At 45.6% G+C, this 13,146-nt stretch overlaps 1 protein-coding gene and 1 non-coding gene across 7 annotated transcripts in view; both read right to left on the bottom strand.

Annotated features, from left to right (window-relative positions):
• The window catches only part of Dis3l (DIS3 like exosome 3'-5' exoribonuclease), a 49,192-nt gene extending 36,661 nt beyond the window's left edge, over positions 1 to 12,531 (bottom strand). The window contains exons 1-4 of one of the 6 annotated variants that reach the window (XR_012445515.1): positions 12,290 to 12,531; positions 11,221 to 11,374; positions 2,044 to 2,172; positions 196 to 331 (exon numbers count right to left, since the gene is read on the bottom strand). Coding sequence is in view for 1 of the 6 variants with exons in the window: in XM_020180653.2 (XP_020036242.2) it covers positions 196 to 331; positions 2,044 to 2,172; positions 11,221 to 11,374; positions 12,290 to 12,428 (558 nt within the window). In the remaining 5 variants the exon portion in view is untranslated. Of the gene's footprint in view, positions 1 to 195; positions 332 to 2,043; positions 2,173 to 11,220; positions 11,375 to 11,487; positions 12,128 to 12,289 lie in introns of those variants that run through there. The other 5 variants (XR_012445516.1, XR_012445517.1, XR_012445518.1 and 2 more) reach the window with 5 other exon arrangements.
• Trnad-auc (transfer RNA aspartic acid (anticodon AUC)) lies at positions 5,428 to 5,500 on the bottom strand. Its single transcript has one exon. It is a non-coding gene; the product is annotated as a tRNA-Asp (tRNA).
• Positions 12,532 to 13,146: the final 615 nt, after the last annotated feature.

The following is a 13,146-nucleotide window of genomic DNA, read 5'->3' as shown; positions in this document are numbered from 1 at the left end:
GCAGCCCAAACTTGCTAAAGTCGAGGTTACTTAGTTGGTTAGTCAAGGATAGGGACCATCTTAAAGTCTTTGTCTTTACTTTCTCTTTTCTGGGCTGCCAAAGGGATCTAGAGCCTAGGAGTGCAACTTAGGAAATGAATGTGAGTGTGGGTGTGTGCACACGCGCACACTTACAACCGCAACTGCTGGAAATACCTTGAAGGAAATCACAAACACTCCTTTTGTTTCACTTCCGTACTGCTGAATGGCCTCCTCATCTTCTGTCACCATGACGATTGGCATTCTGTCCTGGCAATGGTGACAGTACCAGACAGCTGCATTGTATATGCTCCTGGAAAAGCAAGGGAGAGTGAGCCCTCCCAAGGCCACAGACAGCTGTGGTTCAGAATTTCACATCTGGCTGTTAATCTGCCATCCTGTTGTACATGTAGATAACCGCTCATTTATTTATTCACTCAACAAACACTTTCAGAATAGCCATATTAACTAAGCCTTGGGCTGAGTCCTTTGGGGAATAAAAAGACAATCAGAAAGCACCCAGCATCTCTTCTTCCCTAAGACCTCACAGCAATGACTTTCATTTTTTAACTCTCCTAGAAACCACGATGCTCTGTCATCTTTCAAGTACAGGGCAGAGCCACAGAGCACCACATAGATGACAAGTGACAGTAGGAAAGATGAAGAAAGAAAACCTGTAAGTAGCTGAAGATGGTAATCCAGTAGGGTCTGACAGACCATGTGAGATGCCTGGAATTTTCCAGGAGAGAGCCAGAGTCTAGGTCTGGAGAGCTTGCAGGCTGGAGTATGTTTCCAAAGAGGTGTACAAACGTGAAGGCCGTCTCCGCAGGCATCTGCCTCCCTTTTTGCAAACAAGGCGTTAGGTAGGTCCCTCTGCACTGGTGTGTGTGTGTGTGTGTGTGTGTGTGTGTGCGTGCATGTGCGCGTGTTCACACTCAGCCAGCATTTACTGAGCATCTACTACGTGCAAAGCAGTGTAGTGAGTAACTGTGATCACTTGGAGGAGTACCTTATGACACAATCTAGAGAAGCTTGCTTTTTCCTTTCTGGTACTGAGCCCCTAGGAACTTGGGGATGATCACTAAGAATGTATACGTCAGTGATTATTTTGCTTTGGAGAGCTGAAATATTTAATGGTTGTAACATAAATAATTGCAAAGGAAAAGATGGCTAAAATGTTCTGCACAGATAAGACATAAAGCATAAGGTCCCTTTGTCCCACACAGACTGTGGCAGAGGCCACTGGCGCCCAACTTCTACACCCTGGGCCCATCTCTGATGTGGCTGCAGTTCCATCACATGTCAAAGAACCACAGAATGGGGTCAATGCCCCTGGGGAAGGACCTTTGATGAAAGGGCACCAGCCCCTGCCTTGGTGGTGCCTTCTGTGGCATTTGATAGGCTTCTCTGGTCCCCAGAAGGCCTGGCTGGGCCTTTGTGTCATACACTCACACCCTCTGCTGCTTCCTTCCTGGGCTCACTCCCCTAGTCCTCACTCCTGCCTTTGGGAATCTCTCCCCACAAACAGCCCACTCCCAAACGCTTGCCTCAGGCTTTGCTTTCAGGTGGACCTAAACCAAGACACTGTAGTTCCTAGAACAGTTTCCACTTAATGAGACTGGATAAGAATATTAAATGAAGCAGACAATCTTATTAGCTTCAAAGCAGACCCTTCCTCCCCCCTAGCCTTAAGGTTCTAACCTCTAGATGGGTATTCTACCACTTGAGCCACTCCACCAGCCCAGGTTGTAACTTCTAAAATCACTAGAAGATTCCTGCCAGATTTGGGTCTGGGCAAACTTGCTCAGGGTGCCTCCATCTCTTTAATTACAATTTAAAAAATATAATAATTATGTATGCAAATGAATTTCTAAAGCATCGATTCATTAAGCATGTCAGTATTAACCATGGTTCTAGAGTAATCGGTGGTTTATGCTAGCATACTCTTTAGGTCAACTCGCAAACAGCCACGGGAGAGGCAATGGGAAGGCACAGAGTGGAGACTGCAGCTACCCGGGGCCACACCTGGTCTGCCACTTCTCCATGGGCTCCCCTCCTTCCCGAGGGAGGTAGCAGTGCTGCTGGAATTCATTGGCGAAGAGAATACAGTCGTGACGCGCATCCTTCAGCAGGTTTCGCAATTTGTTATACTGTCTGTAACACAGAGGAGGAAAACAAATCCAACAGTGAGTACTCATCTCCTGCCATCTCCTGCCCAGGATCAAAAAAAAGATGAGATGTTTCAGAGCAAATGAGAGTGTCTAAAATCAAAAACCCAAACCAACAGAAACCACCCCTCCAACCCCCAAAATAATTCTTTATATTGGCCTCAGTGTACTCAGAGTTACTGTTTCTCAGCTGTGCCTGCTGGAATGCGCTTGGGCAGGGCCTCATGTATTAGTTTGCAGATTAATTAAACCTCATTTCTCCCTATGTAATTACGTCACCTTGCCCCTCTTCAAAGCCTGTGTACACAGAGGCAGGCAGAGAACCTGGCGTTTAAACTTTGTACCTCACTTTGTTTTATAAATGGAATTAAGCATTGATAACGTTTTACTTTTTATGGTTTTCTTTTTTTTTTTTAACATGCGTGTTAAGTTAGTTTGGGGTTTACTGGAGAATTTTGTTTATGCAGCCACCCTGATTTGCACAAAGGAAAGCTAGCCTCACCTTTCAGACAACTAGTGGAGTTGTAAGGACCGAGAGATCCTTCCAGCAATGCCAGCCAAAGTCACAACTCAAATGGTGAGCCTCTATGGGTCAGTTTCTAAGGAGGTCTAGGTAATATGAAATTACAGAAAAAATTCCATCAGTGGCTTTAAAGGATGTGAATTGGGGATTTTGTTTGTTTTGTGGAGCTGGTTCTCCAACCCAAAGCCTCACATGCTAGGCAAGCACTCTCCACTGAGCCACTCCCCAGCCCCAGAAGTCAATTGTTAACTTATAAATGAATTCGTATTAATCCAGATGTTACACACGCACAGGAAATCAATGTGAGTCAATGCCCTGTATAGCTATCCTTATCTCAATCAGCAAAAACCCTTGTTCCTTCCTATTATTGCTTATACTCTCTCTTCAACAAAATGAGAGCTAAGGGCAAAATAGTTTCTGCTGGGTATTGAGGGGGTGGGGGGGAGAGGGAGGGCGGAGTGGGTGGTAAGGGAGGGGGTGGGGACAGGGGGGAGAAATGACCCAAGCCTTGTATGCACATATGAATAATAAAAGAAAAATCCAGATGTTAACATCTAAGCTATTCAAGGCAGATGACGACATGTAACATGTGTTTTAATGCAATAAAATTGACACCTTCCCTCCTCACCTCCAGTCTGCCACCATGGGATTTTTAAGAAATGAGTCTTTAGCTGGGTACCAGTGGCTCACACCTGTAATTGTAGCCACTCTGGAGGTAGAGATCAGGAAGACTGCAGTTTGAGGTCAGCCAGACAAATAATTTAAGAGACCCTATCTTGAAAATACCCAATGCAAAAAAAAAAAAAAAAAAAAGCTACAAAGTGGCTCAAGTGGTAGAGCATCTGCTAGCAATCGTGAGGCCCTGAGTTCAAACCCAAGTACTACCAAAAACAAAAAAACCTAAAACCTTTTCATTTAAGCAAAGACAGAACCCCCCAACTTACCCTATCTAAATAAATACTAGCCACCAACATCTGGGTGGTCTTGTCCTTCATTAGAAAATAAAAAACATTGATTTTATTTTCTTAGTAATGCTAGTTTTGAGTCACCTTAAAAAGAACAAGCATAGGGTGTCAGCTTAGTGGCACTGGCACTTGTCTGCATGCTTGACACCTGGGTTTAATGGCCAGCATTATAAAATGTCAGAGTACACAAAGGAATTCACTCTCATCTCTACCAATGACAATGTTTCTTAACAGAACTTCCTTTGTGCAAACCACCCCATCAAGATTGGTAGAACATACCAAGTTAGTACAGTTCCCATCATTGCAAAGACATATTTAAAACTCATATTTTTGTTGTTGTACTGGGGTTTGAACTCAGGGCTTCACACTTGGTAGGCAGGCACTCTACCAGTCACCATGCCTCCAACCCTTAAAACTCATTTAAAAAAATCTCTTAGAAGAACCTACAGTGCATCGTTAACAGTGGTCAGTTTGCAGGCGGATACAGTAGGTTTTTAATTTCTGCCTGATACATTTCTGTAATGAGCACTTATTTGTTAAGCAATAAAGATGTTGGAAGAGATGTCTCATAAGCATCTGTAATTTACTATTTCAGAGAAAACAGGTCGTGAGGACTGTGCCCTCCCTCTTGCATTGTTGAAGGAGCTGGTTCCCAATAAATGGTGGTTACAGCTTCTGTCCTCCTTCTCCCCCACTTCTACCCACAAAAGGCTTTGGCTAAGACATCGCCAAAGACAATTTACCTAACATTCTATTTTGTACACCCCCAATAAAGCCCTGGAATTCACTGGGTTATTTGTTGACAAATTACCACCCCTGTTGGCTCAAATGGTAGAGCATCTGCTTTGCCAGCACAAAGCCCTGAATTCCAACCCCAGTCCTACCCAAAAATAAATAAATTAATTAATTAAAAAAAAATAAAGACCCCCTGCAGCAAGCAGCCCCTGGGGTCGGCCAGTGCCCATGTGTGCAGCAGCCCCAACTACGGCAAGCAAAACCTAATACTGTATACACCCCAGAGTCAAAAGCAGGAACTCATCTGCACACCCACCATCACAGTGGCAGTGATCATGACAGCCAAAAGGTAGACATGACCTAATGACAACAAATGGATGACCAAATGTGGCATGTGTCACTCAGCCTTAAAACAGATAGAAATTCTGACACCTGCTGTCATTTGGATAAACCCTGACACATTATGCTGACTGGCAGAAGCTAGTCTCAAAGGGACAAATACTGTGTGGTACCTAGAATAGCCAAACTCAGGGAGGCAGAGAGTAGAATGGTTCCTGGGGGCTGAGGATCAGGAGGGGAGCTAGCATTTAAAGGGTTCAGGGATTTTGTGGGGAAGATAAGAAGGTTCTAGAGATGGTAATGGTGATGCTGATGGTCATGGTGATGGTGTCGGTGACGGTGATGCTGCACAACAATACCAAGGTTCTTAATGCCTTTGTGCTGGACGCATAAGAATGGTGAAAGGTAGCTGGGCACAGGTAGCTCAGGCTTGTAATCCTAGCTACTCAGGAGGCAGAGATCAGGAGGATCTCGATTTGAAGCCAGCCTGGAGCAAATAGTTCTCTGAGACCCTACATAAAAAAGGGCTGGTGGAGTGGTTCAAATGGTAGAATGCCTGCCTAACAAGTAAGAGGCCCTGAGTTCAAAGTCCAGTGCTGCCAAAAAAAAAAATTCAAATGACTTATTTGGGACCGCTAGACTTAACTTCTTTCTTTCTTTCTCTTTTTTTTTTTTTTGGTGGTGGTACTGGGGTTTGAACTCAGGGCCTCACGCTTGATAGGCAGGCACTCTACCACTTGAGCCATTCCACCAGCCCTCTTTCTTTCTTTTTTGAGAAGGGTCTCACTACATAGCCCAGCCTGGCTTCAAACTCAGGATCCTCCTGACTCAGCCTCCTGAGTGCTGGGATTACAGGAAGTTGCCCATCCTGGTCTCAAACTCCTGAGCTCAAGTGACCCTCCTGCTTTGCCTCTTGAGTGCTGGAACTACAAGAGCATGCCGTTACGTCCAGCTCATATGCATTTTGTATTATTTTTATTCGACGGTGGCCTTGTCTACAGACGTGACATCTTCCCCTGCTGACTACACTCTCCAAGTCAAAGTGGGAAGAAGCACAGCAAGGTGAATTCTGAATTGAACTCTTTCTTCAGCTGGCTTTGCAACACTCTGATGAGGTCTCCTAGACTCACTTTCAGAGGTCCTTGAGTTTTTAACAAGATAGGTTTGTATTTCTGATTATATTAGCCATACTCTCAGGCATTTTTATAGAGTACATTTTGGACCATCAGATGACCACTTTGTTATAGTTTAATTTCTTTTTTTTTTTTAAAGAGGATCTTGCAGTGTTGCCTTGAACTTGTGATTCTTGTGCCTTAGCCTCCCATAGCTGAGATTACAGACATGCACCACCACACCCGGCAAGATCCATAGTTTGGATCTTGGATGTCCTCCAAAGGCCCCTGGGTTGAAGGCTTGGTCCCCAGGGTCATGCTACTTGGAGGAATGAGAACCTTTAAGAGGTAGGGCCTTGTGGGAGGGTCTTTAGGACACTGGGGGTGTATCCTTGGAAAGAATATGGGAAGCCAGGCGCAGGTGGTTCACACCTATAATCCAAGCTACTCAGGAGGATCGTGGCTCGAAGCCAGCCCAGGCAAATAGTTTGTAAGATCCTATCTCAAAAATATCCAACCCCAAAAAGGGCTGGTGAAGTGGCTCAAGGTGTAGGCCCTGAGTTCAAACCCCAGTACCACAAAAGAAAAGAAAAGAAAAGATCTGTGGACCCTGGCCCTTTCCTCTTCTTTTGCTTCCTGGCTATAACATGAGTGATTCTGCTCTGCCACCACCCCTGCCACAATGTGCTGCCTCATCACAGGCCTACAAACAATGGGGCAAATGGATTGTGGACTGGAACCTTCAAAATAAACTTTTCTCTTTGCAAGTTAATTATCTCAGGTATCTATCATAGTAACAGACAACTGAGTAGCACATGCCTTCCGTCTACATGGCTGTCTGTGTCAGTGCTGCCCCTCTGAAGGCTCAAGAACACCTCCAGCTCTGGACCCTGACTCAGCCCTCTGCCTTCATCCTCCTCTCGTGTCCTTTCTCTGCCCAGTTTTATAAACATCTTGGCCCTATCCTTGACACCACCTGCTCCCCATCTTACATATCCAAATCCATCACTTTATTCTACAGAATTTTAAAAGTAACAGCTGGATGGGCTGGTGGAGGGGCTCAAGTAGGAGAACACCTGCATAGCAAGCGTGAGGCCCTGAGTTCAAGCCCCACTACTATCCAAAAAAATGACAGCTGTACTATGATATAATTTACATGCTATAAAAGTCATTTACCTTTTCAAAATGTACCTTTCAAGAGTTTTTAGTACAGTCACAAAGTCAGGCAACCATCACTGCCATCTAATTCCAGACCAATTTCATCACCCTGAAAGGAAACCTGTACCCATCATTCCCCACTCCCTTTGGCCCCCAGCCTGGCAACCACTATCTACTTTCTGTCTGTATTGAATTGCCTACTCAGGATATCTTATATTAATAAAATTATCCAATATACAATGTTTTGCATATGTAGTTGGCTTGTGTCACTTAGCATATTTTCAAGGCTCAAACATGTTTTAACATGGATGTAACTCATTTTTATAGTTGAATAATATTCCATTGTTTGGATATATCACATTTTGCTCAAACATTACAAGTTGATGGCCACTTTGGTTGCTTCTACTTTTTGGATATCATTAATGAAGTGACTATGAGTATTACACACAGTGTTTTGTTTCAACGTGGACAATGTATCCATTTCTATTGGCTATACACTTGGGAAGTTTGATACATTTTTACCTACTAAACAGTTCTGAAAATGCCCATTTCTCTCCATGTCTAAGTCACCAACATCTACGGCAGGGCCTGGGTCTGTGTGATGATATTTAATCCCCATTATGTGATACTGCGAGGATGGAAAAGTAGACCCAGTATGTGTTCAGAGGTAGGGCCTTTGGCAAATGGTTAGGATTAGGCGAGGTCATCAGGGGGGACCCTTCAGAACTGAATTACTGGTGACTTTATGAGGGAGGCCAGAGGACACACAGATACACTGTGCTCTTTGTCTCTTGTGCACGGCATCACTGACTGTCAGCAGGAAGGCCATCACAGATGTGTCCCCTCCACTTTGGACCTCCTGAATCATGAGATACAAGAAAACTGCCTCTGGTAACACAAAAAAAGACTAATACATCTCTCATCTAGACTACAGCAGTAGCCTCCTCCCTCTTCTCCTGGCCTCTTCTCCAGCTAGCCCAGTAATCTGGTTAAAACAAGAGCTTGATCATGGTATCCCACCCTGCGCTAGACCCTTCCCTGACATCCCCATGGCCCATGAGTCTTTCCATCTGACCCCAGAGTTCTCTTTTATTTTGGCAGTATTGAGGTTTGAACTCAGGGCCTTGCGCTCGCAAGGCAGGCGCTCTATCACTTAAGCCACTCCACCATCCCTTCTCTCAATCCCTTGAGCATTCCACCTCCCTTTATGGACCATCACACACAGGCTGCTGCCTCTGCCTGGAAGGCTTTCCTCCTTTGCCTGGTCTCCTACTGGGCCCTTAGAGCTCAGCACAGGCGTCTCCAGCAGGAAAGCCCTCCCTTGCTCTCTGGCAAGTGGGGGCTATGCTGGTGCCACTCATGCTGAGTAACCCCAATGTCATATGACCCTGCAGAGCTCCTCAACTGTAACATCCTGTGGTTCCAATGTTACATACCACCAAGAAACTGAGGCATGAGCTGTTGAGACTTTCTATAGTTCTACAGAAGGTATTCAGAAGGAAATCAGAAGGAGAAAGCAAAACATCATATACCAGATGCCAAACCATACCTGGTATGATTAACCAACAAAGCTTTGCCATGCAACAGTGTCCCTAAACTTTATTGGATTACTTACTGGCATTTCAAAAACCTTCAAGAAAGAAATAAAAAAGAAAAAAGTGTTTCCCAACATTAAATGAAACAAAACACCAGAGAGCCTCTGTTCAGTGAAGTCTGGTTAAATATAAAAAATCAATTCTCATCACAAAAAAATGCCAAGTAGCTGGGCAGGGTGGTATATACATATAATCCCAGCCCTCAGGAGGCTAAGGCAGGAAGACTGAGAATTTGAGGTCAGCCTGGGGTCTCAAAAACACAAAACAAAAAGTCACACTTGCAATCCTAGCTACTCAGGAGGCAGAGATCAGATGGGTCCTGGTTCAAAGTCAGCCCAGGCAAATAGTTTATGAGGCCCTATCTCAAAGAAACCCATCACAAAAAAGGGCCCTGAGTTCAAACCCCAGTACTGGAAAAAAAATACACTATGTGCAGCAATGCATGTGTTAATTAGCTTGTGTGTACACCATAAATACATACAATTTTTGTCAAGTTAAAAATCAAGTGTGGGATTGTAGGTGGCTCAATCCTGTAATCCAAGCTACTCAGAAGGCAGAGATTGGGAGGATCTTGGTTCAAGGCCAGCTCAAGCAAAAAGTTTACAAGACCCCATCTCAACCCAAAAAAAGCTGGGCCTGGTGACATGCTGCCTATCACCTTAGCTATGTGGAAGAAGCACAAACAGGAGGATGGGAGTCCAGGCTGGCCTGGGAATACAGTGGGACCTATCTCAGAAATAACCAATGCAGAAAGAGCTGGCGGAGTGCCTCAAGTGGTAGAGCACCTGCTAGAAAGCACAAGGCCCTGAGTTCAAACCCCAGTATCATCAAAAAAAAAAAAAAAAAAAGCCAAGTGACTCACACTTAACATTTATGAAAACCTTTAAAAAAGCAAATCTCTGGATCTATCATCAATTTTAAAATTAATTTTCAAAATATGCCACTTTCTAGGGCTTAGGAAATTTTGGTTATTTCACTGCTAATGTAAATGCTCATGCTGGTTGCTTCACAGGTAAACCAAGTGCCAAGCCCCAAACTTGCCTCTTCATCAGTTGCCTTCAGAATAGACTCAGTAAGAGCAGTCTCCAACCCATTTCTCCCAGAAGGCTTTCTGGTGAACCCCCACACTCACATATGCTTCTGTACTTTGGATGGCTGTCTCTTGCACCTAACCTCAACCAGACAATAGGCTTGTTGAGAGAAGACTTTCTTTTGTATTCCCCAAGGCCTGGGACTAGGATTTCCAACAGTGCTGATAAGTGGATCACCCAGGGTGCTACCAGGAAGGCCAGTTCATCCCGCCTTGCTCTTCTGTTTTCACATACAGGACACCCACAGACAGGTGAAGTTTTCAAGTTAACTACTTTTGAAATGTTCAGGAGAAATGACATTAAAACTCCAGTTCTTGGCGGGGAAGGGGGGAGAAATGACCCAAACATCGTATGCACATATGAATAAAAGAAATTTTTAAAAAATTCCAATTCTTTGTCTTTGAATGTTGCAAGAATTGGTTTTTAAAACCATCCTTAACATTTAAGATATTTTAGAAGACAGAAGTTGAAAGGGCTCGCAGTGTGTTAGCAATCTGAAAGATAGCAGCAAATCGATTTTAGAAGCAGAGACTGAAATACGACACCTGGAGCAGCATTTAAACCTGGAAGTGTGTAAACATCCATATCTTTGTGTCTGAACAAAATCAACCAGAAGCTCATTTTAAATATTCCATCTGAAGAAGGCCTGCATGCAATCTAGTTAACGTATATTTTTTTGAACAGAGCATATCATAAGGACATTTTATCATTTTCATCTACAAATAAAAACACTTCATCTTTTACTACCAAGGTTTGAAGAAACCACGACATTATCAAAAAACACATAGTTTCTGCTTATTTAATAACTTGGACTGCTAAGAGATTGGATATATGTTTCTAATAGGCTATTTCTACACAGTCATAAGTTCAAATCATAAAACCTTTCCCAATTTTAAATGAAGCAAAACTGTATTTTACAGTATTTGTATAAAGAGCGGACAACTATTCTTCATTTAGGTGAAAGGCAAGCATTTTAGACTGGTTCAATAAGACACGTTTTGTTTAGCAAATACAATTACTATGGCTGATGTTACACTAGTAATCTAAAATAATAACAAGTTATTTCTGATTTCATTGAATAAGTCATTACAGGTACAACTTGCATTCACAATAAAAGAGTCTAAAATTGTCCTAAGAAAAGAATGTATGCTCCTGAAACACTGTATCTCTAAATAAGACTAAATAAGATACATTATCAGCAAAAAACAACAACAAAGCAATAATCCTGCTTCTATAAAAACGCAAACGAAAGCTAAGCCACACTAGAATCTTCAAATCTACATACTGGGGACACTGCAGCATATTGATCTGCAGTTGGATCTTTAGAGCAGGTGTTGAAGCAGAACTATAAAATGTTACCGCATTCCGCACTAGCAAAGAGAATACCAAATTAGTTTCAAAAATCCTTTCTGACAAAATATTGAATTCCTCCCTTCCTCATCCAACAAGGGACCTTTTCCAAAGGGAGGGGTGTGGGAATCCAACCCATAAATAAATAAATAGTGCAAAACGCTACCTGCGGCCTCTTTGATGCTGCACAGCTTGACAAGCTGTTTGCATGAAGATAATTCCCTTCAACTCCAGAAACTCCAGGACCTCAAGGTAATCTTGAACAACTTTCCAGTCTGGGATCACATAATGAGTCACGTCACTAGACAAGAGCTTCCCATCTGAAACATAAATCAAGATGGACGAGATTAGGTAACATTTGCCAGCCTGGTTTATTACTATTTCAATGTCATGTGCCCCGGTGGGCAGAATAAACTTCCGATCTTAATTCTACCTTGAAGTTTTTAAAAGGCAAGACAAATCTACTTTGGTTGAGGCCCAAAGTTCAGGGAGGTTCAGTAGTTTTTTTCTTTTTCTTTTTGACGCTGTGATAAATACAAGCTCAACATGGCTTAGGGTGTCGCCACCGGTGCAGGAGAGGATGAATGCTATTTTCAAAAGCAGACAAGTACATCTTCAGCAGGAGGCGGTTATGTTAACTCGTGGCTGACACGCACTCACGAGCACACTTGTGTGTGCCCCGCAATTTCAAGCGGGTTGTGTCCAGCTTTCGAACACTGCCAAGTTTCCAAGGGCCAGAAAGACAGAACTGCTAGAACGGGTGCTCGGTGCTAGCAGTGGGCAATCGAGGGGTTTCCACCCAGCCCAGCCGAGAGCTATACCCAGGTAGGCGAGCTGTAAGTGAGACTGCAGCCACCTTGTCACCGCAGCCTTCGCCGAGGAGCGAGGGGGGAGGAAAAGCGACTTAGATGGCCACGCTCGGCCTGCAGAGCGGAGTTAGGTGGCGCCGCGCAGCACCATCCGCCTTCGCGGTGACCTTGGCGAAGAGGCTCCCCCGCGTCGGTGGCCCCGGCGTGGGCGCGGACAGCTCTGCACCCTCGTGTCAAGCGGCGGGGCGAGGGTCCTCGGCGGGGACGGGGCGGAGGCTGCGGGGCCGGCCCTGCCCGGCCGCCCTCGCTCGCGCCCGGCCGCCCCGCTGCGCCAGGCCGCGGCTCCGCGGGCTCCGCCAGGCCCGTCCCGCCCCGTCCCGCCCCGTCCCCGTCCCCGGCCCCGTCCCCGGCCGGCGCGGCCCTGACCGTTGCGGCAGGCTGCGGGCTGCGGGCACAGCGGGCTGTGGCACGGCACGCAGGGCCGCAGGTAGTGCTCGCGCACGATGCGCAGCGTGCGGCCCTGGAAGGTCCTCAGCAGCAGCACCTTCTCCCGCTTCTGCAGCATGGCGCCCGCCCGCCACACCGTGCGCTCCGGGTCCCGATCCGGATCCCGGAACCGCCGCAACGGCCCGGCCCGAGCCCCGAGCCCCGAGCCCCGACCCTCCTCCGCGGCGGGAGGCGGGAACAACCCACCCCAAACCCGCCCCGAACCCGCCCCAAACCCAGGGCGTGCGGAGGAGCCAGCCTCAAAGTGCTGTGGCAAGGGAGGAACCCCATCCCTGAGCCCCAAATCGCTGTCAGGCATTTCCCTCTTAAGATGTACTTATTTTTTGAGCCCCAAATCGCTGTCAGGCATTTCCCTCTTAAGATGTACTTATTGAAAAGCTATTGTCAATTTTTTCCTCAGTACTAGGATTTGAACTCAGAGCCACTCCACCAGCACTTTTTTGTGATGGGATTTTCGAGTTAGGGTCTTGAGAACTAATTCCCCGGGCTGGCTTTGAACTGGGATCCTCCTGATCTCTGCCTCCTGAGTAGCTAGGATTACAGGCGAGAGCCACCGGCGCCCGGTTTATTTTCAATCTTAATGCATTTAAAATTTTAATACGTTTAAAATGAAAAGCAGTCCCTTCCCTGGAGTTAAAACCCTGTTCAACTTTTATAGCATTTGCAGCCTCTGGCAAAGGAACTCTGACAGCTGCCACCGCTGCAGTCGTCACGTCCTGCGGTGTTGGTGGCTCTGACGCGGACTCTCACAGTCGTCCCAGGCCGCACTCCGCCTG

Source organism: Castor canadensis, chromosome 2 (genome assembly GCF_047511655.1).
Source record: "Castor canadensis chromosome 2, mCasCan1.hap1v2, whole genome shotgun sequence".
In the NCBI taxonomy this organism is placed as follows: Eukaryota; Metazoa; Chordata; class Mammalia; order Rodentia; family Castoridae; genus Castor; species Castor canadensis.
This window is presented reverse-complemented; position numbering and strand designations above follow the sequence as displayed.